The 15,811-nt window shown below is 63.8% G+C and overlaps 1 protein-coding gene across 1 annotated transcript in view; it reads right to left on the bottom strand.

Annotated features, from left to right (window-relative positions):
• DNAH17 (dynein axonemal heavy chain 17) overlaps nt 1-15,811 on the bottom strand; it is a 60,028-nt gene that overhangs the window by 27,247 nt on the left and 16,970 nt on the right. The window contains exons 19-37 of the mRNA XM_004592866.2: nt 15,546-15,728; nt 13,618-13,872; nt 12,598-12,767; nt 12,260-12,482; nt 11,415-11,531; nt 11,197-11,283; nt 9,784-9,936; nt 8,059-8,307; nt 6,756-6,878; nt 5,202-5,549; nt 5,000-5,091; nt 4,422-4,548; nt 3,561-3,713; nt 2,906-3,031; nt 2,682-2,789; nt 2,244-2,375; nt 1,796-1,956; nt 537-693; nt 126-230 (exon numbers count right to left, since the gene is read on the bottom strand). Coding sequence (XP_004592923.2) covers nt 126-230; nt 537-693; nt 1,796-1,956; nt 2,244-2,375; nt 2,682-2,789; nt 2,906-3,031; nt 3,561-3,713; nt 4,422-4,548; nt 5,000-5,091; nt 5,202-5,549; nt 6,756-6,878; nt 8,059-8,307; nt 9,784-9,936; nt 11,197-11,283; nt 11,415-11,531; nt 12,260-12,482; nt 12,598-12,767; nt 13,618-13,872; nt 15,546-15,728 — 3,069 coding nt within the window. The remainder of the gene's footprint in view (nt 1-125; nt 231-536; nt 694-1,795; nt 1,957-2,243; nt 2,376-2,681; nt 2,790-2,905; nt 3,032-3,560; nt 3,714-4,421; nt 4,549-4,999; nt 5,092-5,201; nt 5,550-6,755; nt 6,879-8,058; nt 8,308-9,783; nt 9,937-11,196; nt 11,284-11,414; nt 11,532-12,259; nt 12,483-12,597; nt 12,768-13,617; nt 13,873-15,545; nt 15,729-15,811) is intronic.

Below are 15,811 nucleotides of genomic sequence, written 5' to 3'. Positions count from 1 at the left end.
TGTGCTTGGGGTTGGGAGACCCTCCCCCTGTGCACAACCTGCCCGGCGCCCACCTCCCTGCAGCTGTGTCCTGCCACTTCAGGGGGCCACACAGGGACGGGGGAGGGGCTGACAGCACGACACACCTGCACAGCGATCACAGACAGGACTTCCACAGAGATGCGGTTGAACTCGTCGAAGCAGCCCCAGGCGCCGGTCTGGGCCAAGCCCTTGTAGATGTTCCCGCAGGACTAGGAGGGGCGGGGTCCGAGGGGAGCATGTTAGAGGGAGGAGTGGGAGGCGGACAGGCCAGGCAGAGGGGACCCCAGGCCTGTGGTGGCTGGTCCTCAGCCTCAGGGCAGTGTGGGGTTCTGCGACAGGAGGGAGAGATGAACCCCCTGCACGCCAGGGTCCTGACTCGGCCCATGGTCCCCCCATTGCCTCCGTGGCCCTCAAAGGGCTGGGGCAGGGACTCCGACCCCCTGCCCGGGGTCTCCTGTCAGCAGGTGCTGAGGGGGATGGGGACAGCTGTCCGTCTCTGGGCCTCAGTCTCTCACCTTGTAGTCCATTTGCTCTGAGCAGTTGAAGACGTACACCATGGTGCCCAACGCCCGGCCCAGGTCCTTGGTTGTCTCTGTCTTGCCCGTGCCCGCGGGCCCCGCAGGAGCGCCCCCCATGATCAGGTGGAGGGACTGGGTCAGCGTGATGTAGCACCTGCAAGGGACTTGGGTCATCACCGGGACTGGGCAGCCGTGTGATGAGCACACCTGCTCGGCCTCTGAGGAGAGGCTTCAGGGAGGCCCGAGCCCAGCTCGCTGCAGGGGCTCGTGTGAATGTGGGGTCCCTTGACCCCAGTGCTGAGTTCTCTAGTTCCTCGGCTGCTGTGGGCCAGGTCCCAGGTGGGCAGGTGTGTGTGTGGAGGCGGGGCTGTGGCAAGTGTGTGTGTTGTGGGATCCCCTGAAGGCCCGCGCTAAGTGTGTGTGTGTGGGTCCCACAGTATGTGTGCTTGTGTGGGGGGGTCCCCCAGGGCCCGTGGCTGGTGTGTGTGTGTGTGTGAGGGTCCCCCAGGGCCCGTGGCTGGTGTGTGTGTGTGTGGGGGGGTCTCCCAGGGCCCGTGGCTGGTGTGTGTGTGTGGGGGGGGTCTCCCAGGGCCCGTAGCTGGTGTGTGTGTGTGTGTGAGGGGGTCCCCCAGGGCCCATGGCTGGTATGTGAGGGGGTCCCCCAGGGCCCGTGGCTGGTGTGTGTGTGTGGGGGGGGTCTCCCAGGGCCCGTAGCTGGTGTGTGTGTGTGAGGGGGTCCCCCAGGACCCATGGCTGGTGTGTGAGGGGGTCCCCCAGGGCCCGTGGCTGGTGTGTGAGGGGGTCCCCCAGGGCCCGTGGCTGGTGTGTGTGTGGGGGGGGTCTCCCAGGGCCCGTGGCAGGGGTATGTCTGTGAGGGGGTCCCCCTCAGCCCGTGGCTGGTGTGTGAGGGGGTTCCCCCAGGGCCCGTGGCTGGTGTGTGTGAGGGGGTCCCCCTGGGCCCGTGGCTGGTGTGTGTGTGTGTGGGGGGGTCTCCCAGGGCCCGTGGCAGGGGTATGTCTGTGAGGGGTTCCCCCTCAGCCTGTGGCTGGTGTGTGAGGGGGTTCCCCCAGGGCCCGTGGCTGGTGTGTGAGGGGGTTCCCCCAGGGCCTGTGGCTGGTGTGTGTGAGGGGGTCCCCCTGGGCCCGTGGCTGGTGTGTGTGTGTGTGGGGGGGTCTCCCAGGGCCCGTGGCAGGGGTCCCCCTCAGCCCATGGCTGGTGTGTGAGGGGGTCCCCCAGGGCCTGCAGCAGCGTCTCACCTGTCCGTGAGTGGGGTGATGACCAGCCGCGGAGTGTTGCCCAGGTACTCGTACGAGTACTGGATTTGGGCATCGCAGATGTTGGCAAAGCAGTGCTGCTTCTCCTCGTCCCAGCGGTGCCGCAGCTGGGACTGCCAGGTGAAGGCCTGAGAGCTCTCCACCTGCAGAGCCGGAGCCTGAGCGGGTGGCCCCCGGAAGACCAGCTGGCCCGCCCCAGCCCTGGCCTCCAACATCCACCACTCAAAAATCGGCAGCACCTCCTTTCGACTGCTGTTTCCCGGGGTGGGCATCTGTGAGGGTCTGGGGGGGCCGTGGGGGTGGCTGCTGCCAGCAAGAGTCACGGGAAGGGCTGGAGCTGCTACCCTAGCCCCCCCCACCGCCCGTGTGCTCCCTGCCGGCACCCTGACACACCACCGCCCGTGCGCTCCCTGCCAGCAGCCTGACGTGCCTTGGCGGTGATCATCTTGGCCACCACGTCCCGGGCGTGCACGTCAATGGTACAGATGGTCATGATCTTCATGCGGTCGCCAGGGTTGAGGTTCCCGATGAGCAGCATGATGAGTGCATTCAGCTGACTGATCTGTGGGGGACAGGCTCCTGCGGAAACCCGCTAGGCGAGCCTGCGGGGCTGCGGGGGTCTTCAGGGGAGCCCCCGGGGCTGTTGTGCACAGCCCCCCGCTCGGGTGGACTGTGCTGCAGCCCCCGGAGCCCTTGGAGACAGAGCCCCACGTGAAATTCAGAAAGCCCGGGCTTGGTTTAAAAAAACAGCTTGTCTTAAGTCTCTAAATTCCCAAGGAAGACGCTGTCCAAACCCAGCTGATGGCAGCGTCCGAGCTCGTGCCGAGGAGCCGGGAAGGCGCCCCGCCTGGCTGCGTCATCCAGGTACCTGCTTCTTGTTGTAATCCTTGATGGCGTTCTCATAGCCCTCCTCCAGCCGCGCGAACGCCATGCCCACCTCAGTGGTCCACCAGATCTGAGTGCACGTCAGTGCCACCTGCCAACGGGGGACCTGGTCGGCTGCTGCCCACGCCAGCAGGGGAGCACCCGGAGCGTGGCCGGCCAGGAGCCAGGCAGCCGCGTCCCCTCTCACGGCCACGTGCGGCCCCACACCTGCGCTGGGTAATCAAAGATCCACTGCTCCCTGGGCTTCTCCTCGTAGGTCACCACGGCCTCTGGGATCTCGTGGCGGAGTGTGGCGCACATGCGGTCCAGCACGCGGTTCAGCCAGACTTCCACCTGGGGGCGGGAGCCACTCTGACCTCATGGGGCCACAGGCGTGTCTGCCCGTGCTGGACTCGCCTTCCTGGCCTCAGGACAGGAGTGTCCAGGTGTGGTAGGGCCAGAGAAGGATCTGCCTGTAGACCACAGTCGCCCCACCTGGGCAATGCCAATGCCTTCAGGGCTGGGCAACATGCAGCCTGCAGCCCACAACCCGCAAGGCCTGGGTCTGCCACGGTGGACAACGTCCATGCAGGCTCATGTTGAAGTGGATCGTGCTGTACGACCCATCAACGACACCAACCTCTGGCAGGATAAAGGTTCCCACACCCGCTAGGCACCGAGGGATACCCGCCAAGATTCCCATGTCAGAGACAGGAAAGGGGGCCCAGAGAAGACTCCAGAAGGGCAGGTGCAGCAGAGGCCAGCCCCGCGACCCCCCATGGCTGGCATCAGTGAGGGACAAGGCCCAGCTCAGCAGTCAGGACAGCCAGGCGCCACCCAGTGGGCAGCCGTGGGCCCCGGGGCTGAGCGTGGCTGGGCTCACCTGCCCTGAGAGGTCGCACTCCTGGTCGAAGTCCATGTACTCATCCTCCTTGCTGTACATGCCCAGGCCGACCTTGAGCGGCTTCTCGCTGGCGTCCAGCTGGAACTTGAGCTTGCACAAGCTGTCAAAGAGCTTGGAAAGGTGGCGGCTCACCTGCAGGCGTGCAGACGGGCGGGCTTGAAAGAAACGGTCACGAGGAAGAGCAGAGGGAGAGGTCTTTCCCGTCCGGTTCACGCCCAGATGGCTGCGATGACCAGGGCTCAGTTAGGCCGAGGTCAGCAGCATCTTCCGGTTCTTCCAGGTGGCTTTAGAATCCTGAGCGCCTAGGCTGTCCTCCACTGAAATCCCAGGCCATTAGCAGGGAGCTGGACTGGAAGTGGAGCTACCAGGACTCAAACCAGCGCCATATGGGATGCCGGCACTGCAGGTGGTAGCTTCACCCGCTATGCCATGCTCCTGTCACCCTGCATGGCCCTGGGACTTCACAGTTGCCATCCAATCATGTGGCCCCCTTGCTGATGTCCACTCTCAGCCAGCTGCGGTGCCTGTCCCCCTCCTGGGGCCCCGCGACCCACGAGGACAAGATGAGGACAGTGGGCAGCCGTGCCTTTAGTTAGGGCGACTCACCAAGCAGGACAGGAGGAGGCCTAGCAAGGGAAGCTGGGTGTGTGCAGGGTGGGGCCTGGGACTTGTTGGGGAGGGGAGAGGGGGTGTCACTCTGTGGCCTGTGACCCCTGGGCAGTTGCTGGCCTGTGGGACCTGCTGGAGGTGACGCCAGGACAGCTGCCGACACGTCTCCTCCGCCCAGGGCTGTCCAGACACGTGAGGGGCGACCCGAGTGTGGGGTCAGGGGCCCCCTACCTCCACAGGGTCATTGCCATTGGACAGGATGTCCAGCAGGTCGGCCGAGGACACAAAATAGAATCTCGGGAAGGCCAGCCTTTTCGTCTCCAGGTATTCCGCCAGCGCCTTCTCGCACATGGCCAGGCTGGGGGGTGGGGGGATGTGAGTGTGGCGTCCCCACGGCCCCCCTGCCACCCTCCTAGCCTGCTGGACCACCGGCCTGGAGGCGGCTAGTCCGTGTCCACTGGCCCATCTTTTCTTTATTTAAGGAACATTTACTTTTAGTTGGAAGGGGGAGAGCGAAAGGAGAGAGAGAGCTCCCACCCACTTGTTCACTTCCTGGATAATTTTAACAGCCCAGGCTGGACCACACCAGCACACCAGTCGTGGCCTCCACCTGGGGCTCCCCGTGGTGGGCAGGGACCCAAGGGACCAGTCACTGCTGCCTCCCGGGAGGTGCTCTTGCCAGAAGCTGGAGTCGCGCGTGGAGCTGGGGCTTGAACCTGGCACTCCGACCCTGCAGGGCGGGGCCCCTGCAGCCCATGTGTGACAGCCTCCGGCCAACATGGGCACACATGGGTGGGTGTGGGACCCACCTCTTCTTCAGGACCTCAAGTTTGTCGTAGAGGCCCGGCTTGTTGGTGGCTTCCACCACGTTGGGCGTTTTCACGGCGTCTGCCATCAGGGCCTGAGGTGGGGAAGGGGCTGCCAGGACATCGGGGTGCGGGGTGCTCCCTGGGGAGGCCAGTGGGGCACCCACCCATCCACCAGCCTGCCAGGTGGGAGCTATGGACACACCTTGAACTCGAGGTCAATGTCGTCAAAACGCCGCGAGTCCTCGGGCAGCTGCTTGCGGATGTCCTCGGAGCCGATGAAGATGCTCTCCAGGTGGCTCCAGGTCCTCTGGACCTCGAACCAGATGGAGATGACCGAGTCGGCCGTGGAGAGCTTCTGCTGCCAGCTCGTCACCTCCTTCAGGAAGTGCGACAGGTACTTGGACATCATGAGGTTCTGCAGCTGCACCTGGTTGTCCTCCAGCGTCTCCACCAGCACCTCGTCCGACTTGAGCATCATGGTGCCCGTGCGGGGGTGTGGTTCATGCTCGAACTCCATGGTGGTCCAGGTGCTGTCCAGGGTCTTCAGGACCTGCCGGGGCGGGGGGACCCCTGGGAACCAGGCCATCACGGGTCTGGCACGTGGGGGACAGGGAGGTACCCAGGAACAAGGCTGGCACGGAACCGGGGTGTTCACATCCGCACCATGCACGCTGCCCAAGGGCAGAGGCGTGGGGATGTCCACCCACGCCTGGTGGGGGTGTGGAGGCAGGACTGATACCCTGGGACAAGCCACCCACGGGAAGGAAGCTGTGATCCTGCTCTGGGCCTGTGAGAGGGGCCGCTCGCATGCCAGGTGCTGTGTGCGGAGGGGGCGGAGACCACAGCACCTGAAGCCCCCGGTGGGCAGCGGGGACGAGGGACCTGGACCCTGAGGCTCCTCACCACTCTGCACACATGGCTCATAGCCAGCTTGCCCTCACACTGCGCGAATCTGCATGCTGCCTGCCTGCCGATTCCCAGAACACACCCCAGGACAGCCAGCTGGTGAGCGCTGCTTGGAGCCAGGGAGGGGGCTGGAGAGGCCAGTGGGGGCGGGCACAGTGGCAGCATGGGATGTTCTAAAATGGATTAATCCTAAATACCATGATTACAAGAGCACAGCAGATGCCACTGGATCGTGTATGTTATAAATGGCTGAGTGGTGCCACGTGTGAGCTGGATCTCAGGGAAGTTGTCCCAAAACAAGACTAAATTGAAAAGAGGATGGCCGGGGCTGGCGCTGTGGCCTAGCAGCCATGCCAGTGTCCCATATTGGCGCTGGTTCAAATCCCAGCTGCTCCACTTCCCATCCAGCTCCCTGCTTGTGGCCAGAGAAAGCAGTCGAGGACGGCCCAAGTCCCTGGGCCCCTGCGCCCATGTGGGAGACCTGGAGGAAGCTCCTGGCTCCTGGCTCTGGACTGGTCCAGCTCTGGCATTGAGGCTGTTTGGGGAGTGAACCAGATGTCCATGTAACTCCACCTTCCAACTAAGTAAATGCTCTCAACAACAACAAAAGGCCAACATGTGAGCCACGTCTCAAAGCAGGCTGAGGCGGGAGCCTGAGCAGCCAAGCAGAGTGAGAGGGGGCCTGCCCGACGCCCTTCCCCGCCCCGAGCCCCGCAGCCCCAGGCACGGGCTGGCCAGCCAGGAGGCCAGAGCTCAGATGATTATTGAATACAGCAGCTGCCGGCGGCCAGGGGAGGTGACCCGGGCCCGAGCGTGTCGGGGAGCCCGTGTGCTGGGCCGGCGGGCACACCTTCTCCGTCCCCGACTCCTTCACGGCCTTGTCCACGATGCTGCGGACCTCGTCCTCATATTTGTGCAGGTTGAGCTGCAGCAGCTCGGCCAGCGTGGTCTTGTCTGACATTTCAAACTTCACCTGGGGAGGGACACGGGCACTCTGAGCTCGCTGGGCGCTGCCGGGCACAGGTGGGAGCTCACCTTTGCTCTCCTGGGCCTGGCACACACCTGGCTGAGGCTTGCCTGCCTCTACCATCCACTCACTATCCCGCACCTGCCACCCCTACAGGTACAGTGGCCGCCTCCTCCCTCGGGATGTGGGTGGCACGGGAGAGACACAAGCCCGAGCTCGAAGCATCCCTGTGGGTTCTAGGCCCTGTACCCTGTGACCCTGTACCCTGTGACCCTGTACCCTGTGACCCTGTACCCTGTAACCCTGACACCCTGTGACCCTGTACCCTGTGACCCTGACACCCTGTGACCCTGACACCCTGTGACCCTATACCCTGTGACCCTGACACCCTGTGACCCTGACACCCTGTGACCCTGACACCCTGTGACCCTATACCCTGTGACCCTGACACCCTGTGACCCTGACACCCTGTGACCCTATACCCTGTGACCCTGACACCCTGTGACCCTGACACCCTGTACTCTGACTCGAGTCAGCCTGAGCTGCAGGAGCCCTGGGGTGAGTATTGGCAAGACCCCTGTCTGCTCCCCCATACCACCAAGTGCATTTTGTCCCCTGGGATCTGCAGGTGCTCAGGGCCCTGGATGAGATTACGGGGTGTCTACAGGAGACCAGGCTCCCTGGAGGAAGGAAAAGGCCATGCATGGCTCACACAAACATGGTTTCTCCGAGTATTTTAGCTCCTGGTGGAATTGTGAGCCACGAGCTTGGGAGCCACGGGTGCTGCTGTCTCTGTGCAGCCTGGCTTCCACGCGGGGCCTCAGCTGAGAAGCTGCTGGGCATGGGAGCACAGAGACAGTGCCACGCCGTCAAGGACACCCCTGGGGAAAGGAAACTCCTGGGGTGTGCGGGCGCTGCCACCTTGGCCAGACACCAGGGATGTTGAGCCCACCGAGGGGTCGACCGCGGGGCCAGTGCTCGCCCTGGCAGGGCCCAGTGCAGAACCGCAGCATGCAACCCTCCCCTCTGCAGCCCTGTTCGGAAACTGCCGGATTTCAAGATGGTGACAGTGGGGGGTGACAGCCTGGGCACACTGAACTTGGAGCCCCGCGTGTCCCCACACAGGCAGCCAATGCGCGCAGCCAGGCCTGCCCACCGCCCTCGGCCAGCAGTGCTTCCCGGGTACCTGCGTGGCCTGCATGAGCTGTTGCCAGTGGCGGTCGCGGATGGCGGGGTTCTGGAGTTCGCTCACGGCACGCAGGGAGGTGATCATGTTCTTGACCGTGTTGTCCAGCCCCACGAAGGCGTCCCAGGCCTTCATCTCCTTGTCCAGAGACCGCACGTCCTTGGCGAACTTCTTGCAGTCAATGTCCATCTGCTCCACATTGATGTCCTTCCACGTGGTGGTCTTCCAGTCGTCAATGCTGGTGTTCACCTGAGGCCGCACAGCCCCACTCAGCTCCCCTTGCCATGGGACCCCCACCCCAGAATCCCCCGAGGGCCCTGCAGTGCTCCGATACAAGGAAAGGAAAGCCAGCTGTGGCACAAGGACCGAAGTCAGACAGAAAGCTTGGGGAAGGCAGAATTAAAACATGTTGGTGCGGGATTTGGCAGTGGCACCGCGGGCTAATCCTCTGCCTGAAATGTAGACATCCCATGTGGGCACCACGTTCATGTACCGGCTGCTCCACTTCCCGCCCAGCTCCCTGCTGGAGCACCTGGGAACGCAGTGGAAGACGGCCCAAGTGCCTGGGCCCCTGGGCCACGTGGGAGGCTGGGAAGGACAGGTCAACCAACGGACACAAAGCCCTTGGACTCTCAAATAAATCAATAATTTTAAAAAGATATTTTGTTTCAAAGCAGGGTCCAGTTCTTACGTGACTGTTGACCTGGCCTTGGTGTCCAGGACACTCCCCCTGGTGGACAGCTGTCTGTACAGCGTCCTGGACACGCCCCCTGGTGGACAGCCACCCACATAGCTGCAGCGTGGGACAGGCCAGCGCACCGCCTCGTGTGAACACCGTGGCGGTTCCACACTCACAGAGCTGAGCGGGGCTGTTGCTGCTGAGCTGTAACCCCGCTCACGATGACTGAAAAAGCCCCCTTCATGTCAACAGGAAGCAAATCGTACAAACAACCCAGAGTGAAGAACGACTGTGACCCCAAAGGCTAGTCACTGTGGGAGTCAGGGAGTACCATCCCATAAGGGCACTGGTTCAAGTCCCAGCTGCTCTACTTCCCACTTAGATCAACCCAGGGAAGCCAGAGGTGTGCTGCGTGTGGCCACATGGGGCAGGGGAGCTGGTCAGGGAGGGACAGCGACTTCCTGCACGGCCCCACCCTGCCGGGTAAGAAGCGAGTGTGGAGGCTAAGCCACCCCACGGCCAGTGAGACCCGCGTGTGCACCTGGGCCCTGCACCTGCTAAAGCTGGGTGTGCCTCCTAGTGTGGCCTGGGGCGGGGGCGAGGAGGAGCATATCCCCATGGAGCCCTGGTGTAGGGACCAGGGGTCTTCGGCCAGGGAGCAGGGACAGGGCTGTCTTGAGTGGGTAGCGCCCTTTTCAAAGAGATCCTGGAAGACCCGTTGTCAACACATGAGTGCATCTAGCAGGGGGGTGTCGGTGAGTGGCAACCATGACCTCCCAGTTGGCCTCGACCTTGGCATGCTGGCCCAGAAACCAAGGAAGCAAATGACTCTTGTCCTCCAAGCATCCAGCAAGCAATGCCCCACTCAACCAAGACAAGCCACATTCCTGGCCTTAAACCAATGCCTGAGCTGTGAGCTGGTGGTGGGGGGGTGCAGGAGGAGCTAGGGCAGCGCTCGTGACAGATGGGGGACAGCTGTGTGCACAGCTGCCCCCAAGGCCGGCCAGCCATGCAGGGGCCCTGGGCGCCCCCTCTGGTGCCCTCACCGTGAAGATCATGTCCCAGAGTTCCTTCAGCAGCCGCACCTCCCGGTGGCACGCCTTGAGCTGCTTGTAATCGGGGACGGTCACCTCAAACAGGCTGCCTGACTTGCACAGTGACTCCATGAGGGCCTCCATGGCCGCAATGCTCTTCTGTTGCTGCGGGTGACAGGGAGTCAGCGGGGCGCACCTCCCCGACCACTCACAGCATGGCTGGGGCTCAGCCCCGAGCCCTGCAGCCACCCTTACGCCTCCCACGCCCCCGGCTCCTGGCTGCCTCATGCCCCCTGGGGCTCACTCTAAGGGGTCCCAGCACATCCCCCTGCTCTCACAGCACGTTTTTTTTTTTTTTTCTGATAGAAAATGACTCTAGTGCTGCTGGGTGCCTTGGCATGTTAGAAGCCCCATATCAGACAGGGGAGGCTAAAATGTCACAACAGGCGACCCAGTGTGGGACACACACGACACTTCAGGCAGGCAAGGCTGAGATGTGCCCACCAGATGGTCAGGCATGGAGACAGGGACACACACAGGGACACACACACACACAGGGACACACACAGGGACACACACACACACAGGGACACACACAGGGACACACACAGGGACACACACACACAGGGACACACACACAGGGACACACACACACAGGGACACACACACACAGGGACACACACACAGGGACACACACACACACACACATACCGAGGGCTGCACATATGGGTATTTGCACATGTCCACTGAGGTACACACACTGATACACACACAGCCACACACACAGTTACACCCACTGTCACACGAGTGACAGTGTGGAACGGTGGCCCTGTGCATGTGTGTCCACACACACCCAACATGGCCTCTGTCATGTACAGGTGGCGGGGCCTGAGCTTCCGCCCCGGCAGCCTTCACTCGCACAGTGCCCGCTTCTCCTGCCCCACACCTCTCTGCCCGAGCCCCCATCACCGCCCTGCTCCCAGCCTGCAAGAGTCCCTGGGGCGCAGGCCGCAGTGTGGACCCACAGGCCCGCGGCTGGTGGAGCTGCTTGGTGGATGCTGGGCATGGTTCGGGCAGTGGGGACAGAGTGGTGACCTACAGCAAGCTTGGCTGTCTGTTGGATATGGTGCTTGGGGAGAGGAAGGAGTCAGAACGGGTGGCTGAGGGTTAATCCCTGGGACAGGAACCAACCTGGGGACAAACAGGGTGGAGCCAGGGCTGAGGGGCAGGGCAGGTCTGTCCATCACCCGATGCCCAGGTGGGTCTGGAGCAGAGCTCGAAGCAGCCGAGGGGCTGGAGATGGCGCTGGCACGTTCACGAGGCATGTAGACACTCACGCTTCCACAATGGGTGCGTTGAGCAAAGCCATGGCCGCTACGGGGGTGCGCAGGGGCCCCAGCAGCGCTCACCCTCATGCAAACCTACCTTATTCAGGGACTTGTAGGGCTCGGGGTCGCTGAAGGAGAACGGGGCCTCTCGCCGGAACTTCTCCCTGAACTCATGCTGCTTGAGCTGCGAGGGGTGGTGGCAGAGCCCCGTGGGCTGGTCAGCTGCGGAGGCCGCCCATGGAGGCCGCCCAGCCAGCTCTGCAGCTCCATCCCCGCCTCCAGTCACTGCCCCGCTTGGGGGGCCCTTCTCCGCACCTCGAATTGCTGGCACCTGCGTCGCAGGATGCTGACCTCGTTGGCCTGCAGGGGCGCCACGTTCTGCTTCACCTGTATGGCCAGCTTCTTGGTGTTGGTCCACTGCTCGGGCAGCTCCTGCGGGAGACGGAAGCCGGTTGGGGCTCCTGGCCTTCTCTTTTGAATAACCTCGCAGCCGGCTGACCCCCAGGCCCAGTGGGCAAGGCCAAGAGCGCACAGCAGGGTCCCGGCTACTCTGCTTCCCTTCCAGCTCCCTGCTAACGACCAGGGAAAGCAGCAGAACCGCGGTGCCACCCCCAGCCTCTCTCCTCAAGGAGGAACCAGGAAGGCACTGGGGTCCCCCGTCAGCTGCATGCACAGTGAGCCAAGTTGGGACAGGCGGGGTGTGCAGACTTCAGCGCCCTGTGTGTGAAGGTACGTGTGTCCACAACTCCATGCACTTTCCCTCCAGGCAGTGATTCGTGCCAGCAGGGCCACCACCTGCCACTGTGAGCTGGGCGCAGGGCAGGCATGGCCCTATGCAACAGGGCACCCCCGCTGGGGGGCTGGGGGGGCTGGGGGCCTGCCAGCTCCCTGCCTGGCTGAGGCCTGAGACCCGTGTGTATGGGCAGTGGGCTGGGTTCTGGGGTGACGGGACCCACAGAGCAGAAGCAGAAGGGAGTGGGAAGAGGGGCTGCAGGGGAGGAGAGGGGCTGCAGGGGAGGGGAGGGGCTGGGGAGAAGGGCTGCCTCATTAATGCGCCCTCCAGCACCCGCACCCTCCTGCTCCTCCCGCAATGGCGCTCCGCCCCAGCCCCGTCCAGCCACACCGCAGGCTGCCCCCGGTCCCAGCCCGCCCTCCAGCACCTGCAGCTTGAGGTGGATCTCCTCCGGCAGCTCCTCCCCGTAGCTCTTGAGCAGCTCGATGGTTTGCTTCAGGGGCTCAAACAGGTTGTCGGTGGCCACCTGTCTCTCCTTGACCTTCATCAAGTGACGCATCACCTCCACGAGCCCGTCGTAGTCCCCCTCCTTGAGCGGCTTCGTTAGGCCCGTCCTGGCCACCTTCATGAAGGCCTCCAGATCGGCGAGGCTGGGGGGCAACGGTGCCACCGTGAGGGGCCTGTCTGTTCTCCCTCCCCCGTCAAGGGCCACCAGGCTGCTGGTGGCACAGCCCCGGGCGGACTGCGGGCTGGCCCAGCGCCCACCTGCTGACCACGTGGTTGCTCAGGTGCCGTTTGAACATGAGGCTCCAGCGCTTGATGGTGTTGAGCAGGGCCTGCTTGAAGGGCCGGCAGTCGCACTGCAGCCAGCCGTGGAACACCCTGCTGTTCTCGCACTTGGACACCTCCTCGTACAGCTTCTCGTAGGAGTCGATCTGGGAGACACAGCCGCCAGCTGCTGTCACCACCCGCCCCCACCTGCTGCCGTCACTGCCCGCCCCCACCTGCTGCTGTCACTGCCCGCCCCCACCTGCTGCCGTCCCCACCTGCTGCCGTCCCCACCTGCTGCCGTCACTGCCCGCCCCCACCTGCTGCTGTCACTGCCCGCCCCCACCTGCTGCCGTCCCCACCTGCTGCCGTCCCCACCTGCTGCCGTCCCCACCTGCTGCCGTCACTGCCCGCCCCCACCTGCTGCTGTCACTGCCCGCCCCCACCTGCTGCCGTCCCCACCTGCTGCCGCCCCCACCTGCTGGCTGCCGCGTGTGCGCGGGCGTGAGCAAGGTCCCGACGAGGGGATGGGGGGACACCCCTTCACCATCCACCAATGGCTTCCCTAAGTGCCTGCCGCCCTCCGTCTGGCCATTGCCCACTCCTACCCCGGCTGGGGGGTTGCTATGGCTCAGGGCACACACTGTAGATAGAGCGGCTGCTGTGGCATCCGGGGACAGGTTGACCTGGTCCCTTCCTGGGACTGGCTGGTTCCTGGATGCAGAGGCATCCCACCCAGGAACAGGGTGTGGCTTTCTCATGCAGACCCACCAGCCCGGCCCAGGCCCTTACTGGTCTCCAACGACGCACCACTGTCCCGCTGCTATAATCTCCTCAGGGGTCAGACCCTCCAGTCTGCTCACTCCCAGCCCTGGGTAGCAGACCCTGCTGGCTTCTTGGGGTTCTAAGCCCACTGCCCCCTGTATGCTGGGCACATCTCTAGCCCACCCACTGGGGAGCTGTAACAGCAACACGGACAGGCAGGCCCTGTCCCGAGGGACGCAGGCCCGAACGCACCTGCTGCTGGAACTGAGCGAGAGTGGGCTGGGCCTTGGGCACCATGTCGTCCGTGCGCGTGTCCAGCTCCTCCTGGGTGGGCACGTGGCCGAAGATGAGGAAGTTGCGCATGAACTCCTGGGGGTCGTCGGTCCAGAGGTAGGAGAACCTCTCGATGGACTCCTGGTACTCCTCGGCCTCCTTCATGGCGTTGATGACCAACGTGGACAGCTCCTCCCTCATCTCGATGAGGTCTGTGATATCTTCCAGGTCTGTCTGCAAGAGGTGTGGGCACGGGCAGGCTGAGGAGGCGCTGGCTGCTCTCCAGGCCCCGCGGGGCAGAGCCGCCGCAGGTGGGGGCTGGGTGACGCGCGGGCTCACACCCGAGCGTTGACTGTGGCTCTAGACTCAAGGCTGAGCTGTCCTCTCCGGACTCGCCTGCCGTGGTGGCCGGACACCACAGGGCTTGCACAGGACTCACATTCCAGGTGAGCAGACAGCCCAGGGCTGGGGTGATCTGGACGGTGACAGGCGGGGCTGGGACTGGAAGCGGGTGGGGGACAGCTCCCATCCTGCGTGTCACCCACACTTCGCCCAGTGCAGCTGCCTGGGCGGGAAGCCTGCAGCTCCATCATGGCTTAGGCAGCTGCCTGGTGTGGGGTGGGCGTCGGGCCCAGCATTGGCTGCAGCTCAGGATGGCCCCAGCCTGTGCCATAGCCCTTGGACTTGAGTACCCAGCTCCCTCAAAGGCAGACCCTTGGGTGCAGGGCAGTGGGGATGCTTCAAGCCATTTGGTCCCTGCCACCCACATGGGGACCCTAAATGGAGTCCCTGGCTTGGACCCGACCCCATGTGGGGTAGGCAGGGCTCACCACTGAGCCCCACCCCTCCTGCCGGTACCCGCCATGGGCCTGCCCAGCCCTCTACCCACTGTGGGCTCGGACAGGCTGCCGAGCTTCCACCATGAGGGTCCCCAGCCAGTGTGTGCTGGGAGAGCCAGATCAGGCACCTGTTAGTGCCTGCTCACCCCGCAGTGGGGGTGGAGGCTGCGGGCAGGCACACTAGCTGGCAGTCTGCACCACAGGGGGCCTCGCCGCAGTAGCGGCTCCTGCTCCGGCTCTGCAGCAGCAGCTGTGGGTGCCGGCCCAGCCTATCGGCTTCAGGTGGCTCCAAGCCACGAGCCACTGCTTCTGCCCCTCACAGCCTGGAACACTCCACTGTCCTGCGTGGGTCAGCAGCGCCCACGTTGGCTCTGTTCAGAGGCCAGCCTTGTCCGTTGCAGGTGGGGAGCTGCTCCCCGGCTAACCTGCCCTCCGCCTCCCCCGGCAGACGCACACATGGGCAGACCTGCACACATGCTCACATGCCCAAGTGCACATGTTCACACAAATTCAAACACACACCTGGACAGAATCCCACACACCTATGTGTAGACCCACACGTGCACACACTCTGCCCCACATCTACCCCACAATCACACCTGCCCTGTGACGAGATCCCGACGCACAAACATTAGAGACAAAGAGCCTGCTGCTGTTTCCCTGCCTCCAAGCTGCCTGCCTGAGGCCGCCCCTGTCTCCCCAGCTGGGGGTACACCACACACACACACACACACACACACACACACACACACAGTTCTGCGGCTTAACCCAATCTGTGACCCGGCTCGGCCTGTGTCAATGCACAGAGAGTGATGTTCATGGTATAATCATGGAGCGCAGTCGGCCCTCAGACCAGGCCACACGGGGTCCCGGGCATGTGGCGGGGACTGAGGGACATTGGGGAGGACAGTCCAGACAGGCCAACAAGGAGCAGCCACGCTGGGGCCCGGGAGAGACGAGGAGGCCAAGAACAGGATACAGTGGCCCCCGGCAGCCAAGCGGCAGCTGACAGCCCCCCGGGAACAGCCACTGGCCACGTCCACCAGCAGGCAGGGCCGAGTGACTGACCTTGTAGTTGACTTTGCCCTTGGCCAGCCGGGGGATGAGCCTGGCCACATTGTAGATGTCATTGATCAGCCCTTCGATGAGTGCCAGGAAGCCGTGCTCGGCACCCATCTCCAGGGACGGGTGGAAGATCAGTCCTGCGTCCTCCAGCTCCATGTGGATCTCCAGCAGGGGCGCCACGTTCTCCTGCACAGGGCAGCACGTGGTCAGGGCCGCTGGCTCCCACTGGCCCTGTGGCTTCCGAGGGACTTTGGCCTTCCCTGGCCCTG

Source organism: Ochotona princeps, chromosome 17, assembly GCF_030435755.1.
Source record: "Ochotona princeps isolate mOchPri1 chromosome 17, mOchPri1.hap1, whole genome shotgun sequence".
NCBI lineage: Eukaryota > Metazoa > Chordata > Mammalia > Lagomorpha > Ochotonidae > Ochotona > Ochotona princeps.
The sequence above is the reverse complement of the archived record's forward strand: the minus strand, read 5'-3'. Positions and strand labels throughout refer to the sequence as shown.